Source organism: Lithobates pipiens, unplaced genomic scaffold (genome assembly GCF_037356315.1).
Source record: "Lithobates pipiens isolate NorthernLeopardFrog02 unplaced genomic scaffold, aLitPip1_a1.2 Scaffold_166, whole genome shotgun sequence".
In the NCBI taxonomy this organism is placed as follows: domain Eukaryota; kingdom Metazoa; phylum Chordata; class Amphibia; order Anura; family Ranidae; genus Lithobates; species Lithobates pipiens.
Window position 1 is genome coordinate 1525762 of NW_027507752.1, and position 24530 is coordinate 1550291.

General features: G+C 41.3%; 2 protein-coding genes across 6 annotated transcripts in view; one reads left to right on the forward strand and one right to left on the reverse strand.

Moving 5' to 3' along the window:
* The window catches only part of RALGPS1 (Ral GEF with PH domain and SH3 binding motif 1), a 659487-nt gene that overhangs the window by 358843 nt on the left and 276114 nt on the right, over window positions 1-24530 (reverse strand). The gene's annotated exons all lie outside the window — the stretch shown is intronic.
* The window catches only part of ANGPTL2 (angiopoietin like 2), a 73054-nt gene that overhangs the window by 41388 nt on the left and 7136 nt on the right, over window positions 1-24530 (forward strand). The window contains exon 3 of the mRNA XM_077484862.1: window positions 21608-21801. Coding sequence (XP_077340988.1) covers window positions 21608-21801 — 194 coding nt within the window. The remainder of the gene's footprint in view (window positions 1-21607; window positions 21802-24530) is intronic.

Genomic DNA, 24530 nt, shown 5'->3' on the forward strand with positions numbered 1-24530 from the left:
TGCAATAAAAAGAGTCATACAATAGATTTATAGTTAAGTAGAATGTATAAAAGTGTGAAATGAGGCTTCTCAGTATATTAACAGGAGGTGAATACTATAATAACAGTCATGTAATTTGGGATATATTAGTTTAACACATTTTAGCTAAAGATAAACATGTATAAAGTTTAATAACTGGATTAGATACATAGTAAAAATTGTAGTTTCAAAGTTTAGGGTTGGAGGAGATTTGGTATAATATAGGGTAAAAGAAAGGTTGTTACCAGGAAGGTATAGAGAGGTAAGTAGATAATTCAGGGCCAAGATCCAACCATGTGGCTTGGTTATTCCTTGAATAAAAGATACTTAATTAAACCATCCCTAAAATCTCCTCTATAGTAATAACATTAGGAAATATATAACTCATTAATTTAGCTTGTAAGGGTCAGGGAATTTTAACGCAAAATGGTGCATTATTGGTTCAATATTCTTCAATGGAGAAGCTGCAGAAAAGCATGTAATGCGTTTTTGCACCAATTTGTGTTTTTTAATCTGCCCACAAAAAAATGCAAATTGCTGTAAAATCACGTGCGCAAAAATCAAAACGTACAGCAAAAAGCACTGCAGAAACAGATCAAAAGCAAACTGCATAGGTGTGTACCGGGCCTTATGCTGGCCACACCGATCAATTTTCAGACGAGAATATTCAGACGAAAAATCTTTGTACATTCGCTGAATGAAAGAATTTTGTTTGAAATTTTCACTTGTTTTTAACATTCTGTTTTTAAAATGAATGTAATTTCTGAACGAAAACCACATCCACTGTCTGAAAATTCCTTTGACCAAGAAGTTTTCTATTATTTCCAAATTTTCCCGTCACTGTGGTTGAAAATGAACGTCAAGTTGACCCACTTTTTTTTTTTTTAAAGGTTATTAAATTACTTAATTAAGTAATTAATCGAAACAATAATCGGCCAACGAATCGATTATGAAAATAATCGTTAGTTGCAGTCCTAATTTTATGGCTTAATTTTTTCATTGAAGACCTTGGATTCTTGGACATTTGTTTGGCATTCTCTTTGGAGTATATGTATATGGATTCTCAGCTCTGGGTCCTTTTTCTATTCCTGAGTGGAGTCCCGCCGAACTGGAGCCACTGTGCCCAGTGACAATTTCAGTGATCCTTAGACCCCTTTCACACTGGGCCGTTTTTCAGGTGCCTTAGCGTTAAAAAAAAAAAGCGCCTGTAAAGTGCTTGAAAGAAGCCTCATCTGCAGTTCCAATGTGAAAGCCCCGAGTGCTTTAAGAGCCCTTTCACAATGTCAGCTCCCGAAAAATGCTCGTAAAGCATTCAAGTCATGCATGGCCAGCTTGAAAGTAGTATATTGTCGGATGTCAGAACAGTTGTAATGAAAAAATATCGTATCCACCACCCTCTCAAATGAGGCTCCTTTTCCAAAACACTAGGATGACGGGCAGAATAAAATGGAGCAAGGAAAAGCCCCCATTGCTGCATGAAATGTATTGCTTGTTCAGACCTACTGGCATGCCAAGTAGGAGGAATGGCTACATACAGCGGCAAACATTCACATTTCTGCTTCAGTACCTGTCAGCGCACAGGGGCACTAATGTTTTTTTTCACATAATGGATTGCTTTTTTAAGCAAAGTTATTAAAGTTCTATTAATTTTAGAATGAAACGGTGACCAAAGAGCAGTCTCCGGCCAAAGGAACAGTCAGTCAGTGAGCTGCTAAAACAGTCCAGAACAGAACGCGCCCCCAACAGTTTAACTTTATGCTTAAAGTGGTGTTGCCACCAAAAAATAAAAAATTGTTTAAAATTCTTAAAAAAATAAAAAAATAATTGGAAAAAATAAATAAAAAAATGCTACTCACCTCTAAATACCTGTTGCTAGGGGGTCCCTCGTAGTCTGCCTTCTTCCTTGCGCGGGCTGGTGACATCACTTCCCCCCTGCGCCGCACAGTCATCTGGGACCTGTCACGTGTCCTAGAGGACTGTGCGGCGTATCACGGTGAAGCCACAGCTGGGTGCCCACAGTACGAATGATGGCGCCGCAGCGGAGCGGGGAACGAGGGGGGGGGGGCTTCGTTCCCCCGCATCACTGGACCCTGGGACAGGTAAGTGTCCGATTATTAAAAGTCAGCAGCTGCAGTATTTGTAGCTGCTGACTTTTAATTATTTTTCTTTTTTTTCTTAGGGGCACCCCACTTTAAAAAAGCCCAAAAAAAAGGAATGAATTTAGATGTTTATATTGATTAAGGAGTATGTCTTCATTGTCCTGTCATAGGATTCCGTACTGTACAACCTCTATGCAAATTAAAGGGGGAGATGTTTAAAACCAGGTAACTCGCCAGTGCCCACTTTGCTTGTTCGGGCAAAAAAGAAAAAAAAACATAACAATACATTTTGAAACTTGTAGATATTTAGGGATGTGCCCTGGAAATTAGCTTATATGCATAATGTTGATGTCTGAGTAGACTCTTCCTTTAAAGTCAGACAGATGGAAAGTTTGGGTGAAGTATTTCCAGCTAAGATGAGGAATGGAACCATTTGCGTAACCTCCTGGGAACCGGTGTTATTATACTGACCTGGCTGTACAATGTTCCTGTCTTTGCTCCATTGTTTTTCTGCCCTGGTAGCGCTATTTATTTGTTGTCCTATGTCTATAGAAACACGGCTCCGGTCGCTGGCACACCCGGCTCTCTGACCTCTTGCTGGGGACCACACGCAAACATGTGCTTTCACAAACCTGACAGCCAAAACATATATAAGGTCGCAGCCAATACTGGATAAAACCCCAGTGAATAGATGAAATAGAGATCAGAATAAAGACTTTGCTGCACGTTGTAACTGCAGGAGAAGCCAAAGCTTTACTCAACACCTACCAAAAAAAGCTGCGTGATGTCGAATGTCATAAAAGCGACGTTGAGGCAGCATAAGGATTAGCAGAACAGCCACATCGAGGCTAAACAGCAGTGTTTAAAATGTTGTGTCTAAAAAGGGGCTTTTGTCTACTTTGTCCAATTACCAGCATCCATTAACCAGTTCAGCAGGAACTGGACAAATTGGCTGTATGTGTGACACTGTCGGTTTAACATAAGCTGGTCTAACAAATGGCGTTAGTCGAATGGTCCTGCCAGAAAAACAGCATTCAGAGCTTGCAGCCAATAGCTGCAGCACTGATCTACATATTCTGGTGGGGAGGGTGTGCCAACTGTAGGCCCTTGTACACACGGTCGGACATTCCAATGGATAATGTCCGATCGGATTGTGTTATCGGATAATCCGACAGTGTGTGGGCTCCATCGGACTGTTTCCGTCGGAATATCCGACCGACAAAGTTTTAGAGCTGGGCTATAAAACTTTCCGACAACATGGTCCGATGGGACTTTGTCCGATCGTTTGTAGAGAATTCCGATCGGACAAAGTGCCACGCATGCTCAGATCAAATTCCTAGACCAAAGCTATTGGCTACTAGCCTGAACGTAGTCCCGTTGTAATGAAATAACGTCATCACGTTACGTACGATCGGATTTTCCGACAACTTTGTCCGACCGTGTGTATGCAACACCAGTTTCGGACAAAATCCGTTGGACAAAATCCGACGGATTTTGTTGTCGGAATGTCCGACCGTGTGTACAAGGGCTAAGAATACAATAGTGCTGCAGGTGAGATTCCTGCATAATGCAAAACAGAAAAAAGGTAGCCCGACTGCCGCACACCTCATCCAGCCCGAGTGGCAAGTAAAACCAGCCTCAGCTCTTTCTTTCTTTTGTTATGAACATTTGAACAGATTCTTACCTAAATGAAGCAATGGTAAATTTAAGTATAGATGCCTCTTATGAATGGGTGGTAAGATATTGATATTGACTTTCAAAACATTGGAAAGAATAGTCTTTTTTTTTAAGCTTTAATATTGTTTTGATATATGGGATTTCAAAGTTCCAGATTATGTATTTTTTATGCAATTCTGCAAACTACTAATAAAAATATGAACAGAAAAAAAAAAAAAAACAGCCTCAGCTCGATTCATGCAGAGCACAACTCCAATACGTTTTACCCGGCCCCGGGGCTTAATCAAGGAGAGATCCCTGAATCCACATCACTTGTGTGGTTGTGGGGGATCTGAGCTCAACAACTGGTCGAATGAAAAAAAAACCTCAAGGTGAATACCCAGCTTTACACTAGATGCGTTAAAAAATAAATTTAACAGTCTTTAATGAACAAATACAATCATTCATTGAAGTTTTTTTTTTTTTTCTGCCAAGAATTTAGCTTTAAAGTTTTCAAGCAATCTGACACTGTGGTGGGGAGTTCTTTTCAGTATTAACATTTTTTCTGTCATGTCTAAAGTGGATGTAAACCCTAATTCCTGTTCCACCACTGGGTGTGGAGTCTTGGCATAAGCTGTGTGACAGTTGAAAGGTACACATCCCCTCCCGCAGAGGAATGAAGCAACATGCAGAGCAGTGCTGTGAATAGACCAGCTCTCTGCTAATCTAGCTTTAGGCATCCACCCTGACACAAATTTCCAGCTGCTTTTATCTCCTGTGTCAGAGAACTTGTCAGAAGTTATCATGCTGATAACAGAAGAACGGAGCAGTAAAAAAAAACACAGGACTTAGTGCTTTAGAGCGAGAGATAAGTAAAAACTACAGATACATGTGCCTAGGTCAGATTTCATGAATGGGGTTCACATCCACTTTAAGAGTGGGCTGCTCAATCAGAACTTTGGGTTTTCTTTTCCACCCTAGATTTTCAGCAGCAAAAGGCAATTGTGTTGTCTCCAATAACCTAGAATTAGCTGTATAGCTTATTCCTAAGCCCTTGTACACACGGTCTGAGATTCCGACGGAATGTGTCCTATCGGACCGTTTTGTCGGATATTCCAACTGTGTGTGGTCTGCATCGGACTGTTTCAGTCGGAATATCCGACTGACCAACTTTTCCAACTTGCCGCAAAAATTTTCGGTCGGACATACTCTGATCATGTGTAGCCTACTCCGACGGACAAAGTGCCACGCATGCTCAGATCAAATTCCTAGACCAAAGCTATCGGCTACTAGCCTGAACGTAGTCCCGTCCTAACGAAATAACTTCATCACGTTCTGTACAATCAGATTTTCGGACAACTTAGTCCGACCGTATGTATGCAACATCACTTCCGGAATTAATCCGGTGGAATTACTCCGACGGATTTGGTTGTCGGAATCTCCGACCGTGTGTACAAGGGCTAAGAGACTTTTCTACTAAGGAATGAAGATCAATGTGTTTAGGGCTATAATTATAAAGCCCACGTCCCTGGTGTGCAATTCATTTTAAATCTCCATAAAGATTTGCCTGCTTCACAACATATGCTTTTCCAAGCCATGTAGTTTTGGTACTTTTGAAAGCTTTGTGCTGCTTTCCATCATATGGCTTACTTAGCTTATTTGGTAAGTGTTTTGGGTTAAGCATTGGCGGATTTTCCTGGAGTTACAACATGTTATTATAATATAATATATATATATATATATAATCTCTTAAGTAAAAATGAAGGAAAAGCCACACTACCTTGAAGTTCAATCAAAGTGGACTTCCGACAAAGGGGTTGATTTACTAAATCTGCGGTGCAAAACCTGGCGCAGCTCTGCATAGAAACCAATCTGAACAAGCTGAAGTTAGAAGCTGATTGGCTACCATACACAACTGCACCAGATTTTGCACTCTCCAGTTTTAGTAAATCAGCCTCAACCTATGCCCTGTGCCCCTCTGACAAGTGGATTAGGTTGGGGACTATGTTAAAAGCCAACTGCTTTAAAGAGGAAGTAAACTCTCCCACTCTGATGCTTCTTTTCAGTTAGTCCATTATAATAAGTCATTATCAGACTATAGCCACTGTAATCAGCCCAAATCACATATTACTTACTGTTTGAAGAAACTTTAAAAAACTTGTTTCCAGGGGTTAGGCAGCACCATCTTAAGTATTGTTTTCTGAGTCCACAGTGGAGTGTATTTCCGCCCTTACATTGAGCACTTCCTGTACTGTTAACCAAGCCTCCTTCTCAATCCAACGTTTCTATGGCAACCCTGCTTCCCTGTTCATAGCTGACTTGTTTATTTCATAGTATTTACTTGTGCCGATGTCTAATGTTTCCCTTTGTCAGACTTATCAGCTTCAGTTGATAAGACTGCAGTAATGGCCAAGTTTACACTGTATGTGGGGTCACATGGTGTGTAGGAGGAAGCTCTGAGTGATTAGCAGAGTTCAGTGTTGTGCCGTAGGAAGTCCTGATAACAGAGAGATAAGACATAGAGAGTGTGCTGTAAATCAGGGGAGATCTGGACATGCTCAGTGACTTCATTCTACAGAACAACAAGGATTACAACAATACTAAGCAAGTAAGGAAATATCTACAAGCCGTGTTCATTAGGGGTTTTTTTATGCTGATTTACATGGGACAAAGTTGTGGGGGAGGGTTTACAACCACTTTAAACATCATGATGAGACTTCATAGAAGTGTGGCTTTGTCCGCCTAATTTTTAACTATTTGTGCTGAGCTGGATGTGCTCCTAATGCCAGCACACAGTGCGGAGGGGGATCGAAGGAATATGTTTAGGAGCAGTTGCAGTCTTTTCTTATGCCTTTAATTTGATTCTAGATTTATGGATTTTCTTTCTTGTGGTTCAGACCTAAAAGGGAACTTGTCAAGAAAGCAATTGCTTAGTACAACCTAATGCTATATGGTAGGTATCTGTAGGCTGGCATTGTGACCTAGTGTGCCACTGACACAGATTAAGTCAGGTGACAAAACAATCCCTTGGCTAAATGAGTGTCGGAGTTTGTGACTAGCTTGATAAAGACCCCACTGACTCCAGTGTGTTGCAATAACATGTAGCTTACAGCAATTAACATTACAGTCAGTGTGCTCCAGGCTGAAAGGGACCCCGGTGCACTTTACCAGCACACTTGTACTGCAACACACTGTGGAAAAAGGTCGTACACAGTCTTTGGGCTGCCCTAAAGGATCACACTTACGTGCAATGCCACAAGTATGAGTTTTGTGCACCACAGAGGATAGTGCCGGTGTGAATGGGCCCTTTAGGCAGTCATTGGCCACGATCTGGCCATTTCTTCCATCCTGGACAAAAGACCTCAACTGCCTATCTTGCAGAAGTGATGCTAGTGTCAGGGGAAAATACCCCTCTGCCTCTTCACATATTTATGGCTTTTCTGGTAACTTCAACTATCACTGAAATTAAAGTGGAAGTAAACCCATCCATAAAACAGTTTCATTTCGGGGGCATGACGGAAATGTAACATTCCCATTGGTTGTGCTCTCAATCAAACTGTTAAACCATCCAATGGCTCGTGTCATGACTGATCACATGCGCAGAATCATGGTAGTTTTATATTAAACAGAGGCAAAGATGGCAGCTTCCTTGGCTGACAACAACATGGTCGAATTTCGAACAAATTTTCATTTCAAAATCAGAAAATTCATTTTTTTTTTTGTGATCCAATGGCGCCACCATTGATTTTCGAAATTCGGCCAACCAAGCCTTCAATTTCACCTCATGTTGCTACAGAAAATAATTTTTGTGGCCGGGAATCTTCTTTTCTCTCCGTAAATTTTCTTTTCTTATTACATTTCTCGCACGATTCTCCCATCATGGATTAGAAAATCGTTCGTTTTTCAAAAAATTTCCAACATGTCCGATTCCTCAAATCTGATTTCCACACGAAAATTGGCTGTTGCTGCAGCCTCACTAATGGTGCGAAATTCATACGAAAATTCTTACCGTGTATGGCCAGCATTACACTTTAAGCAATGGAAGTTTACACTACTGGACAGGAGCTGCAAGCTGTTTCTAGCATCTGAGAAAGGTAAACTATATGACTGGAATCAACTCCATCAGTGATCCACCCAATTCATCCTTGCTGATCCATTTTGCAGGATTAGATATTTGCTGTCCTTTGGCCAGAGTAAGGAACCTGATGTGGCTTCCTGATTTATTTGACAGATGTTGCACAAATTTTAAGCAGAAACGGGGACATTTGTGAACCTACCCAATTTGCATCAATATATTGAATTCCAACTGACTCATTTACTTATCTGTACTGACAAGTTTAGTCTAACAGGGCATGGCTGTGAATACTTTCCTTGGTACAAATCTACTAGTTGAGAATAAATCTCTGGAAAACTCACTCCAGATAGAAGCATTATGTCATGGTTTTGGACTCCGTCTGCAACATCAGCCATGGTGGAGTGAGCAAAACGAGGCAGATTATAGAACTGAATCTGCCAAAGCGGCAGCTACAGGGCTGGAGGCCAAGATTGTGCAAATGGATTTCCTGCACTAATTATTGAACAGATGGGTTGACCGGTGAGAACAGGACCGAGGAGCCAAATTTCAATTAAGCAGACAACGCACAACACTGATCCGCTATATTAAACCTGCAAAAGCTGGACCGAAACCAATGATGACAACTGAAAATATCCCACCACTTGAATGCAAAGAGCAAGAGTATTTTACAGCAACAACCCCAAGGATCAAATAAAGGTTGACAAGAAGAAACAAAAAACACATTTTATGGCAAATAAAACTACATAATAAAGATAAACATCCACAACTCCGTACATCACATTAACAGCACAGCTTACAAAATAACAAGAGTAGTTCCACCGAGTCGTGGTACTTTTTATTTTTTCCTTTCACGGACTCAGTAAGTTTCCATAAACAGGTCTTACTTACACTTGTAACTCTTCTGGACTCTTAGCAGCCAGAGGGCATCAGAAATAATATGTTTCTTATTCACATTGCAGTTTTTCTGAATCAGCACTGCTGTTATGTTATGTGGCAAACAGACAAAAACAGTACTTGGCAGCATTCTTAATTTAAAGCAGCACTCCAGCTTTGTAAACAAAATATGGTTGTTTGAGAATACCTCATGATTTTTTTTTCCTGGTATTTATCTTTTTATTCATTTGCCAAAACCTTTGCAGCTCATGAAAACTGCTCAATCTGTTACCCCACTACTGGACCCCCACTTGGAAATTTCTTTATTCGCTGATCTCTCCCAAAATATCATCATTGCATGAAAAAGTCTATGGATTACCAAAATTTCGTGCAATGGTTCCTCTAGTTTCATAGTTAGTAAGGTTGAATAAAGACACCAGTCCATCCATGTTCAACCTGAGTGAGTGTCTACAATTGTCCCCATCCCTGTACATTGCACACTCCTGTGGTGGTCCCTACCCTCAAGGAGCCCACAATCCAAGGTCCCCATTCATATCCTAGGGCCAATTTTGAACAGAAGCCAATTTACCTACCTGCAGGTCTTTGGATTGTGGGAGGAAACCAGAGTACCCAGAGGAAACCCACGCAGGCACAGGGAGAACATGCAAACTCCAGGCAGGTAGTGTCATGGTTGGGATTTGAACCAGTGACCCTTCTTACTGCTAGGTGAGAGTGCTAACCACTACACCACTGTGCCACTGTTGGGGGTATCCATTTAAAGCTACTTATGTCTAGAGATGGGACCATCCATGCCAATTCATGGTGGCTTCTAAATTACCTGCAGAACACTTAACCTACAAGATTCACCCTATTCTAACATTTCTTTTTTTACTACCCTGTTTCCCCGGAAATCAGACCTAGCGTGATTGTCGATGATGGCTGCAATATAAGCCCTACCCCCCAAATAAGCCCTACACTGTTTCCCCGAAATTAAGCTTATATTGCAGCCATCACCGACAATCAGGCTAGGTTTTATTTTCGAGGAAACAGGGTAGTTATGTTATAATTTTTACTACAAACTTTCTTGCCAAAACTTCTGCTTATCTCTTTTCTGATGAATGTTGGCAAACCACAAGATTAAATCTTTACCACATTTTTCATAGTACACCAGTTGCATTTCACCTCCCCAGAAACACAGGGGCCTATGCCAGGATCACAAAGAGTGATATAATGTATATTCAAAAAACCCCGTTCCATGTGATGAAGCAACCATAAGAACTTCCCTCAAAATTTCCTATCAAAATGCACAGACCAGAAAACGTGCCATCCTTTGAAAATAATATTTTTCACTCTTTAATGACTTAGAATTGGACCTGAATGATCGATGTATGGTCTTGACTTGTGATATTAATAATGCAACTAACACAATTGTGAACATACGGTATATGCTGCGAATGTAAAGCAAAATGTTGAACCATCTTAGAAGGTTTCAGAAGGGTCACATTAATGTGGTTCCTGACTCACCCCAAGATTTATCTACCCCTCGCCTTACAGAGAGGACAACACTCAAAGATTTTCTTCACAGGGATGTTTACATCTCAAAGAAAAAGGTTTTTCTAATCAGAAAAATGTTTATTGTGCCAAAAAACCAACATACATACAGACACTGCAGAAGATATGAAGAGTACGGTACATTAGAAACACTGCATAAGAGTCAGTAGGCTCCGTTCAAGAAAATCAGGAAGTTTAACTCGGTTACAATACTGTATACAAAGTGACCTAAGGAGATTGGGCTCAGAAAGCATGAAAATGGCATAGTGGCACATTAATACAATAAAAAGAAAAACATCAACAAAACAAAACACACAGGAAAAACAGAAATGAAAAAGCGACGTCCAAAAGGCCGTATTCAGTATATGGGTTTGCTATCCAATGAAGGGAATACATAAAACAGCCTCTATGTGAAAGAATATAGAGTACTAGTCTGAATCATCTATTCTCATCTTTGCCTATTAATGTGGGAACCCCAAAGTGTAGGAAATGCCCATTCAAATACAGTATACCTAAGGTCATGGGAGCCCCGCACCGGTGGCAGCCTATGCAATGACCAGTTGAGGAGGGGGGTCAAGTCCCGGGGGGGGTGTCTTACCAAGCCTGCCAGATAAAAGAGGTAAAAGAATTTACGAGTGGCATTTCTGTGCAGCTTTGTCAATATTTCTCTGTAGGGGAAGTACATTTAAATCCTGGCATTGAGTAGGATCGGGGTGATCTGAACTCCCAAATATTTAAATGAAGTAACTGTAAGAAGAATGAACTTGCTCCAATTTATAGAGAAACCTGAGAAGGAACCAAAATGTATTATAAGAGACGCTGCATTTTGGAGGAGGACAGCAGTGTCCCCCAGATAAAGAAGTGCGTCGTTCGCATACGATGACACTTTATCCTCTCCGAATCCTCTCGGGTCAGTGGTTTTCAACTCCTGTCCTCAGGTCCAGTAACATGTCAGGTTTGCAAGATAACTGAAATACATCACAGGTGATATCATTTGCTTCTCAGTGATTGCCGTCTTCTAGTCTGCATCTCCCCCAAGGTAATACTTAAAATCTGGCCTGTTAGTGGGTCCTGAGGACAGTAGTTGAGAACCAGTGCTCTAGATAATCCTGCCATATGTAGAGAAGCTCTAATATGCTGCCAAAAGTCCTATATTTCCCTCAGTGTACTATTATTAAATTTTATATATAAATATATATATATATATATATATATATATATATATATATATATATATATATATATATATAAAATTGTTAATACAAAAACTTTACACAAACCAATTTAGTTTTTAGTTTTTTTAAAGTCCTTAAATATCTATGTTCAGCTGTCATGCCGCAGAATACCACCAAGGGCTGGTTCGTATACTTCTGATACAGCCAAACATCTTGAATATATTATTTTGTTTAAAAATGCATAACATTAAAGAAGAAGGGAGCTTTGTGTACTAGATGTCCCCTAAGACTGGGGGGGGGGGGGGGGGGGGCAAAAGAAAATATAGAGGCTTTGCCAGATGACCTCTAACCTCTGATAGGCCCTTCCTGAAGTCTAAATGGAAAAGTGCCAGGCATGATGTGACACCATACATCTTTTATTATATTGCAATCACTCAGCCTCCCTGATCAATGACTACAAATATAATATCCCAATGCAACACAGCCAAAAACCATAGTTTATAAGTGTTGATTTTTTATTTATTTTTTTGTTCCATAAACATTTCATTAAAGAATAGTACGCAATGTATACAAGACAGGATTAACAGCCACAAAATGGAGCAGGGTTACATGCAAAGTCTCAAGAAAAATTGCAACGGAAGTACAGCATACAATATACAGTACGGCATACAATATACAGTACAGCATACAATATACAGTATGTCATACATGGCCATTGAAAAGGTAAACGCCAGTATAGTTGTTTTTGACCACAGTATGTCTCAATAATGTGTTGAAGATCAAGCAAAGAACAAGAAAAGCGAAGGCTTCTTGGCCATTTAGGGGCGCTCAAGCCCCTATAAAAACCTGTTCAGGTGTATACCTTGCAAAAAAAAAAAAAGAATGAGACAAGCAAGGGGAAGTACAGCAAGAGAGAGTGGAAGAGAGAGAGGGAAAAAGGAAAGGTAAGAAGGGAGGAAGGAAAAATAAAAGGGGGGGGGGTTGTAAGGCAGGAGGGACAGTCTCCCAGAGACCTAAAAGAACTGAGCGCCATTGTTCACGTGGACTCCCTAGCCATTGTCCTGAAGTACAGTGGTATATTCAGCCATAGTTGTGAAATTGACCAGAAGGTCCAGATTTTGTGATATTGTGAAAGTCTTTCCTGTGAAATGTGAATCAATTCCTGGTATTCGGGTTAATATCGGAAATCCATTCTGCCAGTGTGGGCGGTTATGCCATTCTCCAGTGGACAGGAGCACATAATCTTGCTGCGTCTATCATATGCATAGCCAGGGGTAAAATTTAAAAGGGAAAGGTTGATACTGACAAAGTTATATGGTGAATTTTACTCCAGTAGGTTTTGAAAGATAAAACATTGTCACAAACTGCCCCGTTGCAAAAAAAATAAATAAATCGAGGTATCACTGATGGTACTGCTGTACGAGCTTGCAGTTTAAAACCATTTTCCTGCTTATTCACATTCAGGGAACCTTTTTTTTGAGTCATTGTGCAGATTGTCTCCCAGTCGTCCTCAGATGATGGGTCACCCAAGTCTCGTACTCAGTTTTGGAAGACACCGGTGCCATAGGATGACAGATTAGGAAATGAGTTTAGGTAGTTGAAGGAGATCATATGTGTTTGAAGGGATTCAAAGGTGGTGCGAGTCCTATAATAGGAGGCTCTTGCTTGAAGGAACATTCAAAAAAAATGTCTAGTTTGTAAATAGACCTATAGCAGAACCAGAGTTGTGGGGAATGGGGAAGGCCATGCCATATGAACTAGGAAGCGTTGGAAGTTTTACCTGTCTGTGTTGCCTCTCAGCATGTAACTACTACGTCTTATCAGCATCAGAAACTCCGGTCAGAACGTGAATCTCCAAAAGTGGCTTCAGTGGAATAAGCATAGCCTGAGGTCCCTGTACTTGTGCTTCCTACTTGTCAACAGTAGAAAAAAAAAAAAAAAATAGGTCCTCAAGGGCTGAGTGGTTAGAAAATGAGTGGTTTCTAGGGCTTTATCTCCATTAAAGTATAAAGACAGAGGTGTGCTTAGTCAATCACTGCTAGGAAGTTGGGTTTCATGCTACAAGGTTTTGCTTAAGGCCCCTTTCACAATGAGGCGTTTTTCAGGCGCTACAGCGCTAAAAATAGCGCCTGAAAAAAGAAGCTCCTTTCACTCCAGTGTGAAAGCCGGAGGGCGGTGCGCTGACAGGACGGTAAAAAAAGTCCTGCTAGGCGCATCTTTGGAGCCGTGAAGGTGAATAGACCGCTCCTACTCATTGAAATCAATGGGGCAGCAAGGCTATACCGGCGGCAAAGCGCCAGAAGCGGCGTTTTGCGAGCGGTTTTAACTGCCCCGCTAGCGGCCGCATACCACTGCTAAAACGACGGTAAAGCGCCGCTAAAAATATCGGCGCTTTACCGCCGACGCCCGCACCGCTCCAGTCTGATAGTAGCCAGCAAGATAAAGTAATGAATCAGTGACAATAAGAAAAGGTTACGGTGGAGGTCCTCAGACAGTAATAGTAAGACAGACAAAACGTTTATGCATTCAGACATAATGTTAATGCAAACATCAGACAAGCAACAAGATTACGAAAAAAAGTTTCAATCTTCACTAAGTGAGACAAATAATGCAATTCGCACATATACCAGCATTCCCTAACAAGCATTCTCTAATGCCACGTACACACAACCGGACTTTGAGGGACTAGGTCTGACAGACTTTCCACGGAGTTCTGACGGAGTTCTGACAGAGTTCTGACGGATTTTCCGAATGAACGGACTTGGCCACACACAATCACACCAAAGTCCGACAGATTCGAACGTGATGACGCATGACTGGACTAGAATAAGGAAGTTCATAGCCAGTAGCCAATAGCTGCCCTCGCATCGGTTTTTGTCCATCGGAATAGCACACACACGAGCAGATTTCTCGGTAGGAACTGGGTCTGGCGGAGTACTGGCGGAAAAATTTGAAACATGTTCTATTTCTAAAGTCTGTCAGACTTTTGCAAATCAAAAGTCTGCTGCAGCCCACACACGATCGAATGGTCTGCCGGAATCATTCCGTCTGACTTTTGATGTTGAAAAGTCCGGTCGTGTGTACGCGGCATAATAAGAAGTGGCAGTCTCCTTATATACCCTCAGGGACTAATCAAATCAGATATGGTTGGAGAGAAGATGGGGAGACCAAGTCAGTGGCGGACACATGCAAATAGGTAATAAGAAAAAGACAAGGGAAGCCATTGAATGAAGCCAAGTCACAAGACTGGAAGGAGTCATATTCCTTGCAGAACGTCAGCAAGTTCCTCAGAAAGATGAAGTTACCCAGAAACCATCCAAATAGGTAAATTTAATTACTTGTTCATGAAAACCTTTAGAGTGCAGGTGCATTATAGAAGCGATTCTACACAGAGAGAAATAGAAACCACTATGAGGAATTCTTTTGCATTAAAAAAAAGGATAAGTAATCACTAAAAGCAGCACACTTTAGCATTCTGGGTCTGCCCACCCTGTTGAGTTTTGTGGTTTGTAATTAAATTTGGTTGTTTAGGACAAGAAAGACCATAACAGCAAATTCTTAATGTTGACATTTACGTTTTGTGACGAGCTTAGTAATGTGGTTGTACATAGACGCGTTCATTTAATTTGGGAGTAGAGCTGTATGGATCATATGGAAAAAATTATTTCCAGTTAACTATAAATGGGGTATAAGGGGACATTGCCTGAAGGTCTTCAGAAAAAAAGGTTAAAGTTGAAAGAGTTCTTTGTCCTGACAAACCAACAGGATTGTTATTTCAGTGGTGAAAGTTCTTCTTTTCAATATTTGGAAGCAGTTCAGAAGGTGACAACACAACAAGATTTCATGTTGTTACAAATCCTGGTCAAAGAGCAATGAAGCTTCCACTTTTTGCTACGTCTTCTAAACACTTCTTCTGTATGTCCTTAAAGCGGGATTCCACCCTAAAGTGGAACCTCCACTGATCGGATCCCTCCCCCCCTCCGGTGTCACAATTGACACCTTTCAGGGGGGAAGGGGGTGGAGATACCTGTCAAAGACAGGTATTTTCACCCACTTCCGGGCATAGACTCCCGTGGGAGTCTACACCATTTCCTGTCCTGCCGAGCTGTCTGCTGGGACACACACGGGTCCCAGTGACAGCGCGGAGATTTCCTATTGCGCGGCGTGGCTCACGCAGTAGGGAACCGGGAAGTGAAGCCAATTCGCTTCACTTCCTGATTCCCTCACCTAGAATGGCGACTACAGCAGCCGAGAGCCGAGCGATCGATCGGCCTCGGCATCGCTGGAACCCGGGACAGGTGAGTGTCCATTTATTAAAAGTCAGCAGCTGTAGTATTTATAGCTGCTGGCTTTTAATATTTTTTTTTTGGTGGAATCCCTCTTTAAGGCAGCGGAAGAATAACCGTGGTCTGCATTACAGAGAATTGGGGAAGAGATGTTCACAGACTTCCTAAACTCTAAAAATAATAGATCATGGCACAGATAGCGCCCTTAGTGTCTCTTCACGCTTTTCTCAAACTGCCCATTTGGTCTCGCTTAAAGTGGTTGTAAAGGCAAAAGGATTTTTTTTCCTAATGCATTCTTTGCATTAAGCCTAACCACTTCACCCCCGGAAGGATTTACCCCCCCTTCCTGACCAGAGTATTTATTGTGATTCGGCACTGCATTGCTTGAGCTGACAATTGCGCGGTCGTGCGACGTTGTACCCAAACAAAATTGACGTCCTTTGATATAAACAAAAAAAAAAAAAAAAGAGTGAATTTGGAAAAAAGCTATATTTTTTACTTTTTGCTATAATAAATATCCCCCAAAAATATATAAAAAAACATTTTTTTTTCCTCAGTTTAGGCCAATATGTATTCTTCTACATATTTTTGGTTTAAAAAAAAAAAAATCACAATAAGTGTATATTGATTGGTCTGCGCAAAAGTTATCATGCCTACAAAACAGAGGATAGATTTGTGTCATTTTTCTTATTCATTTATTTTTTACTAGTAATGGCGGCAATCTTCGATTCTTATTGGGACTGCAGTCGTCAAGTGGTTAAAAATCTTCTGTGTGCAGTAGCCCTCCTAATACGTACCTGAGCACCAAATCTATCCAACAATGTTGCACGAGTGCCTTGGCCGTCCGGGAATCTCCCTCCTGATTGGCTGAGACACAGCAGCGGCACCATTGGCTCCCGGTGCTATCAGTTAGTTAAGTCGGTTAACTAATCAGGAGAGAGAGGGGACGGGGCTGAATGAACACACACAGCTGCAGCTCAGTTGCCCCTGTAGTGTCACATTATGCTGCCTATCACAGGATGCTGCGGAAGTGACGTTTCCGCCAAAACCTACTAGGTAACAAGGGAAGTATTAGTGTTGTAACGAACGGCCCAGTGTTTGTGTTGTGTGTAACATCACTTCCGTAACATTATGTGATGGTTTCGCTGAACTGTATTGCCGAAACTATGTTGGAACGCACGGCGCAAGTGTTTGGAACGCATCGCGCATGCGCAGTACGCAACAACGTCACTTCCGCAGCATCCTGTGATAGGCAGCAAACTGTGACACTACACCCCCATAAGAAGCTGCTTGCTGTGGGGGCATCAAACAGGAGGGAGGGGCCAGGAGCACCAGCAAGGGACCCAAGAAGAGGAGGATCTGGAGCTGCTCTGTGCAAAACCACTGCACTGAGCAAGTAAGTTTAATATGTTTGTTATTTTTAAAGAATAAAAATGAGACTTTAGTATCACTTTAAATTTAAAATATATTTGGCAAATAGACAGGATTTTACCTGCCTGTCTGTCCAATATACTGAACTGTGGATGTGCAACTCAGTGTACACTTCTGGCAACGCTCAGATGAAAGAACTCCCGTCCATGTGTGGGACTGATATTATCTTAGCATGACCAATAAAAACAATTGAAGGGCAGTACCGGGCTGAAGATGTAATTGGCCAGTAGGCAGCTCCAGGAATTTTAATATTATATAAAGCCGCGCTTAACCACTTCCCGACCAGCGCACGACGATGTACGTCGACAGAATGGCACGGGCAGGCATATTGACGTACATGTATGTCCAATCTTCAATGCCGCCCTGCCATCAGGAGAGCGCCGCCCCGCGCCGGTCGGGACCCCCGTGAGTCCGGTTGCGGGATCCGCTGACTCGATCGCCGCGGGCATCCCCGCGATCGTCTCACGGGACGGCTGAATGGAGGAAATGCCATGTAAACAGCATTTCTCCATTCTGCCTAGCAACTAGTGACGCTGATCTCTGCTCCATGTGATTGGAGCAGAGATCAGTGTTCACTAAATGAAAGCCCAACCCCCCCACAGTTAGTAACACACCCCTAGGAACACTTAACTCCTACACTGCCACCCACTGGTTAACCCCTTCACTGCCAGTGTCATTTACACAGGAATCACTGCATTTATATAGCAGTGATTACTGTATAAATGACAATGGTCCCAAAAATGTGTCAAAAATGTCCGATGTGTCCGCCACAATGTCGCAGTCACAATAAAAATCGCTGATCGCCGCCATTACTAGTAAAAAAAAAATAATAAAAAATTATTAATAAAAATGTTATAAAACTATCCCCTATTTTGTAAACGCTATAACTTTTGCGCAAACCAATCAATAATCGCTTATTGCGATTTTTTTTACCAAAAATATGTAGAAGAATACGTATCAGCCTAAACTGAGGGAAAACATTTTTTTTTATATATTTTTGGGGGATATTTATTATAACAAAAAGTAAAAAATAATGCGTTTTTTTTTCAAAATTGTCGCTCTATTTTTGTTTATAGCGCAAAAAATAAAAACCGCAGAGGTGATCAAATACCACCAAAAGAAAGCTCTATTTGTGGGAAAAAAGGATGTAAATTTTGTTTGGGGGATTGTCGCGCAATTGTCAGTTAAAGTGACGCAGTGCCGAATCGCAAAAAGTGGTCTGGTCTTTGACCAGCAAAATGGTCCGGTCTGAAAGTGGTTAAGTAACACAGAATGGTTGCTGCCTCCCCAATGAAAAAACCCCCTAGGAGTTTTTACAAGAGAATTGGTAGTGTATTAGGCTGCTTTCACACTGGGGCAGTATTCAGGCGTTACAGCGCTAAAAATAGCGCCTGTGTAGCGCCTGAAAAAAACCGGCCCCTTTCACTCCAGTGTGAAAGCCGAAGGGCTTTCACACTGGAGCGGTGCGCTGGCAGGACAGTGAAAAAAGTCCTGCTAGCCGCATCTTTGGAGCAGTGAAGGAGCGGCGTATTCACCGCTCCTAAACCGCTCCTACCCATTGAAATCAATGGGACAGCGCGGCAATACCGCCGGCAAAGCGCCGCTTTGCGGGCGGGTTTAACCCTTTTTCGGCTGCTAGTGGGGGTTAAAACCACCCCGCTAGCGCCCGCAGACCGCCGCCAAAACAACGGTAAAGCGCCGCTAAAAAAAGCGGCGCTTTACCGCCGAAGCCCGCACCGCCCCAGTGTGAAAGCAGCCTTAGGGTGGGGTAATTGTCGCTACCTCATAGGTAGTCCTAGGTTTTGAATTTACTAGAACCATAATATAATTAAGGATCCAGATGCCTCATCTATTTCTTATGGTGCAATGTACTTCCTTCTTATACCTATCAGGTTTATATCGCAATGATCGTATGCATAGGAGAAAATAAGAGAGAGAGCAGGAATATGCGATTATATATAATAAGTGAAGGTGACTAAAATATAACTATAGTAAATATTAAGTAATAAATGATATTAACAAAGTGCTAAAGTGCAGATTAGTGCAAAATAGTGCCTACAAGCCCTATAAGTGCTAAGATGTGCTACGTCCTATCTGGACCATTTATATTATGTGACCAGGACATCGCCGTGTTGGAGTGAAGGAGAGTGAAGTTCCGCTTTAAATATTGTGCACAGCTTCCCTTTTACGATTCGCAATCTGATTTGGGCCCCAAAATCTCAGACAGCCCATAATAGATCCTACATAGAACAATCATACCCTTCTGTTATTTAGAGTAACAACCCTCAAAACAAGTCATTTCTTGCACATATCTGCACGATTCTATATGTTGGTGGTCCAAAAAGGGGCATCAAATACACCAAAGATCTTCTTGTCGTTGGATGCCATCAACTTGTGAAATGTTATTTATAAATGGAGGACGAGCAGATGATTCTACTTTCATTACTTACTTTCTACGGACTAAATTATTTCCCTTGTGCTGATTTTTCTGTTTATTTTGGCTGCACTTAAGGTTTAAACACTACTGCTCTCCATAAACATTGTGGGTGCAAATTATCAACAGTAAAGTAGCTTTTATAGAGCACTTTTACTGCATGCGTCTCTAATTTGATTAAAGCTGCAAAACGTCCACATCACTTAGAAACATGTTTTTAATCGATTATCATGTCCATATTTATCCTTCCATCTTTCTGGAGGGTCTGTACTGCAGTAAATCCTTCTCCTGACTACATCAATTTTCCTTGCCCTTTGGAAAGTACATTATTTGCGGCTATAAGCATCCACACCTCCGTTGATTTCGTCTTGTTCCTCCCGGCGCGGTATTTCCACAAGACTGCCGCGCCAGACCTGACAAGTCTCATTCCGCATTTTAACACAAATCGCACAGTGATCTTAGTTTTAAGAGCTTTTCTAGTCAAAATTTACTAGATAAATACTGTATTTGAGGCAGGGAAAGCTTCTACATAAATGTTAAAAAGAAACCAGTCATCATATATGCAAAATGAATGAAACGTATGCTTAAACTCTTATAATTGCACAAGGCTGTTAATGAAAGATTACATTTCACTAATTTTTAGACAAGGATAAAAAAAAAAAAAAAAAAAAAAAGTTGTTTCTGGCTACAAGCTATCATTTTAAAGTGGTTGTAAACCCTCCCCCACAACTTTGTCCCATGTAAATCAGCATAAAAAACCCTAATGAACACGGCTTGTAGATATCTCCTTACTTGCTTAGTATTGTTGTAATCCATGTTGTTCTGTAGAATGAAGTCACTGAGCATGCCCAGATCTCCCCTGATTTACGGCACACTCTCTATGTCTTATCTATCTGTTATCAGGACTTCCTACAGCACAACACTGAACTCTGCTGATCACTCAGAGCTTCCTCCTACACACCATGTGACCTCACATACAGTCTAAACTTGGCCATTACTGCAGTCTTATCAGCTGAAGCTGATAAGTCTGACAAAGGGAAACATTAGACATCGGCACAAGTAAATACTATGAAATAAACAAGTAAGCTATGAACAGGGAAGCAGGGTTGCCATAGAAACGTTGGATTGAGAAGGAGGCTTGGTTAACAGTACAGGAAGTGCTCAATGTAAGGGCAGAAATACACTCCACTGTGGACTCAGAAAACAATACTTAACATGGCGCTGCCTAACCCCTGGAAACAAGTTTTTTTAAAGTTTCTTTAAACAGTAAGTAATATGTGATTTGGGCTGATTACAGTGGCTATAGTCTGATAATTACTTATTATAATGGACTAAATGAAAAGAAGCATCAGAGTGGGAGAGTTTACTTCCTCTTTAAATTGCGTTGAAAATAACTGTCACTTTATTGAAGGAAAAGTGATCCTGATTCTGGTGTCTGATTTGTGAATTGAGGCTGAAGACATATCTGTAGGTGAGAGTTCCCACTGAGGTCTAAAACTTGCAGGCCTGTCAACTGCTTGACTTTATGGCGACAGCTGTCTGCCGACTTCTGAGTGTGCATCAAGGTGCCAAATAACAGAGCTCTGTAGTTTTTAAAGTTTTTATTTATTTACTTAAATACTGCTTGCATCTGTAAAAAACAAAAAAACAAAACAAAAAAAGCCCAACACATTTCTGATGAGCCAAGGCGGTCATGTAGCCTTCTCCCACACTATTCCTAGACTGGAGAGCACTTACTGGCTATTACATGAGCGCTGCTCAGTCCAGAAAGAAGACTCACCCAATGCTGCCACCAAGGAAAAACCCATCACTTCACCAGACTTCTCTAAATGCTGCAGAATAAAAAAGGTATGTGTAGGGTATTTTACAAAAAAAAAATAACTTAAGGTCCCATCTAACGCTAAATATATTTTAATATGGCTTTCCACAATCACCAACAATTTAATGGTAGGAAACAAATGCAAAAACACTGAAATCTGGGAACTGACACCATCTTGTCCTTGTGACAGGTCCATGGAAAGATTGTCTACAGGCACTGGAGGATGGGCATGACACAAGCGGCATATATCTGGTAAAGCCAGAGAACACCAACAGACTGATGCAAGTGTGGTGCGATCAGCGTCACGATCCTGGTGGCTGGACAGTGATCCAAAGAAGAAACGACGGCTCTGTCAACTTTTTCCGCAACTGGGAAACATACAAAGTGAGTAAAACTGGGGCAAAGCAAGAAAGTTTTATTTATAGGTTCCGTTTCCGCCACCAGAGTATCTGGCTTTGTCTCTGCCCACCTTGGAGCTTTGGAGGTTTCTGCTCAGGTAGCAAGTGGGAACTTTTTTTGGGGGGAGATTATCCACATCCCTCCTTTCGCACTTTCCAAAGTTGTGTTACTATAATATTAGAGATATTTATAAAAGTATGAAAACTTTCTTGTTTACTGTGCTGAATATTTTCTTTCTGCAATTTTCCAAGTCTGACAAGTCAATTAAACAAGTCAAAAAAAAAAAAGATGGGGGAGCCAAGTAATCCCCAAAAATAATTTTGGACTCCTTTTTTAAGTTATTAACCACTTGTCGACTGCCTGCTGTCATTTGACGGCTGCAGAATGGCTCCTCTGCCTGAACCCCCCTGTAGCTGTACGGCGGCCGCTCTGTCCGCCGGGAACCCGCGATCGCTTCTGGACAGAGCCAGACCGAAGATCTGTGTGTGTAAACACACAAATCCACGTTCTGGCAGGAGTCAGGATCCTAGTATAATGGAACCCCGATCGGTCTCCTCTCCCAGGCAGTCCCATCCCCCCTACAGTTAGAACACACCCAAGGAACACATTCACCCCTTGATATCCCTCTAGTGTATACCCCTTCCTTGCCAGCAACATTTATACAGTAATCAGTGGCTATTTTTAGCTCTGATCGTTGTATAAATGTCAAAGGTCCAAAAGAGTGTCAAAACTGTCCAACCTATCCACTGCAATGTCGCAGTCCTGATAAAAATCATGATTTCCGCCATTACTAGATAAAAAAAAAAGATCAAAATGCCATAAATCTATCCATTATTTTGTAGACGCTAAAACTTTTGCGTAAGCCAATCAATATATGCTTATTTCGATTTTTTTATACCAAAAATATGTAGAATATATATCAGCCTAAACTAAGGAAGAAATTTGTTTTTGTTTGTTTACAAAAAAATATTGTGTTTTTTTTCAAAATTGTCACGCTTTTTTGTTTATAGCGCAAAAAATAAAAACTGCAGAGGTGATCAAATACCACCAAAAGAAATCTCTATTTGTGGGGAAAAAAAAAAGAATGTCAATTTTGTTTGGGTACAGCGGCGCACGACCGCGCAATTGTCAGTTAAATCAACGCAGTGCCGTATCACAAAAAGTGGCCCGGTCAGGAAGGGGGTAAACCACTTTCAGCCCCGGACCATTTTGCTGGCTTAAAACCAGACCACTTTTTGCGATTCGGCACTGCGTCGCTTTAACTGACAATTGCGCGGTCGTGCGACGTGGCTCCCAAACAAAATGTGGCTTCCCAAAATTGTGGCTTCCCACAAATAGAGCTTTCTTTTGGTGGTATTTGATCACCTCTGCGGTTTTTATTTTTTGCGCTATAAACAAAAATAGAGCGACAATTTTGAAAAAAACGCATTATTTTTTACTTTTTGTTATAATAAATATCCCCCAAAAATATATATACATTTTTATTTTCCTCAGTTTAGGCCGATACGTATTCTTCTACATATTTTTGGTAAAAAAAAAAAAATCGCAACAAGCGATTATTGATTGGTTTGCGCAAAAGTTATAGCGTTTACAAAATAGGCGATAGTTTTATGGCATTTTTATTATTTTTTTTTTACTAGTAATGGCGGCGATCAGCGATTTTTATTGTGACTGCGACATTATGGCGGACACACCGGACATTTTTGGGACCATTGTCATTTATACAGCGATCAGTGCTATACAAATGCAGTGATTCCTGTGTAAATGACACTGGCAGTGAAGGGGTTAACCAGTGGGTGGCAGTGTAGGGGTTAAGTGTTCCTAGGGGTGTGTTACTAACTGTTGGGGGCTTTCATTTAGTGAACACTGATCTCTGCTCCAATCACATGGATCAGAGATCAGCGTCACTTGTTGCTAGGCAGAACTGGGAGATGCTGTTTACACGGCATCTCCTCTTTCAGCCACCCTGTGAGATGATTGTGGGTATGCCCGCGGCGATCGAGTCCGCGGGACCCGCGACCAGACTCATGGGGTCCGCCGTGCGCCGGTCAGGAACTGGTTAAAGACAACTTTTGGCACCTTCTTTTGGTCCCTTGCCAAAGCACAATACAAGTCTAAAAATGGTTCTAAAATGTATTTTTTTATATAAAATTAAAAAAAAAAAATTAAAAAAAAAAAGAATTATAAAGTTACAAAAAGAAGCAATGAAATATAACTTGGCTAAATACAAATTTTAAAACTATAGATTTTTTCTTGACACACAAAGAGGAAGAAAACCCTAATGGGTTTTACTTCCTCTTTTGTTCCCTGCAAAGTAAAAGCATAATGGGCTAGTATGCATCGCTGGAGCTGGAGACCGCGGTAGAGCTGAGGCCGCGGACTCCAGCCCTGTGACTGGCCGGAGTCAGCAGTCACGGCACTCGCTAGTGAAGAAACAGCACTGAGGGCCGTTTATTCACCGCACTTGCGCCGATAACATCATGAGCGCAGTACAGAGTAAATATCTCCTAAATGCCGCACAAGGAGATATTTACTGTACCTATAGGTAGGCTTACCTATAGGTACAAATTGAAAATGGAGGTGTACAACCTCTAAGTTGAAACAGCTATTGTAAATAGGCAGGATAGACATTGAAAGTAATCAGATATTTGTAGTGTCATTGGGGTATTTGACCCGAATATAAGCAACCCAGACAAACTTTCACCTCAGTGGGA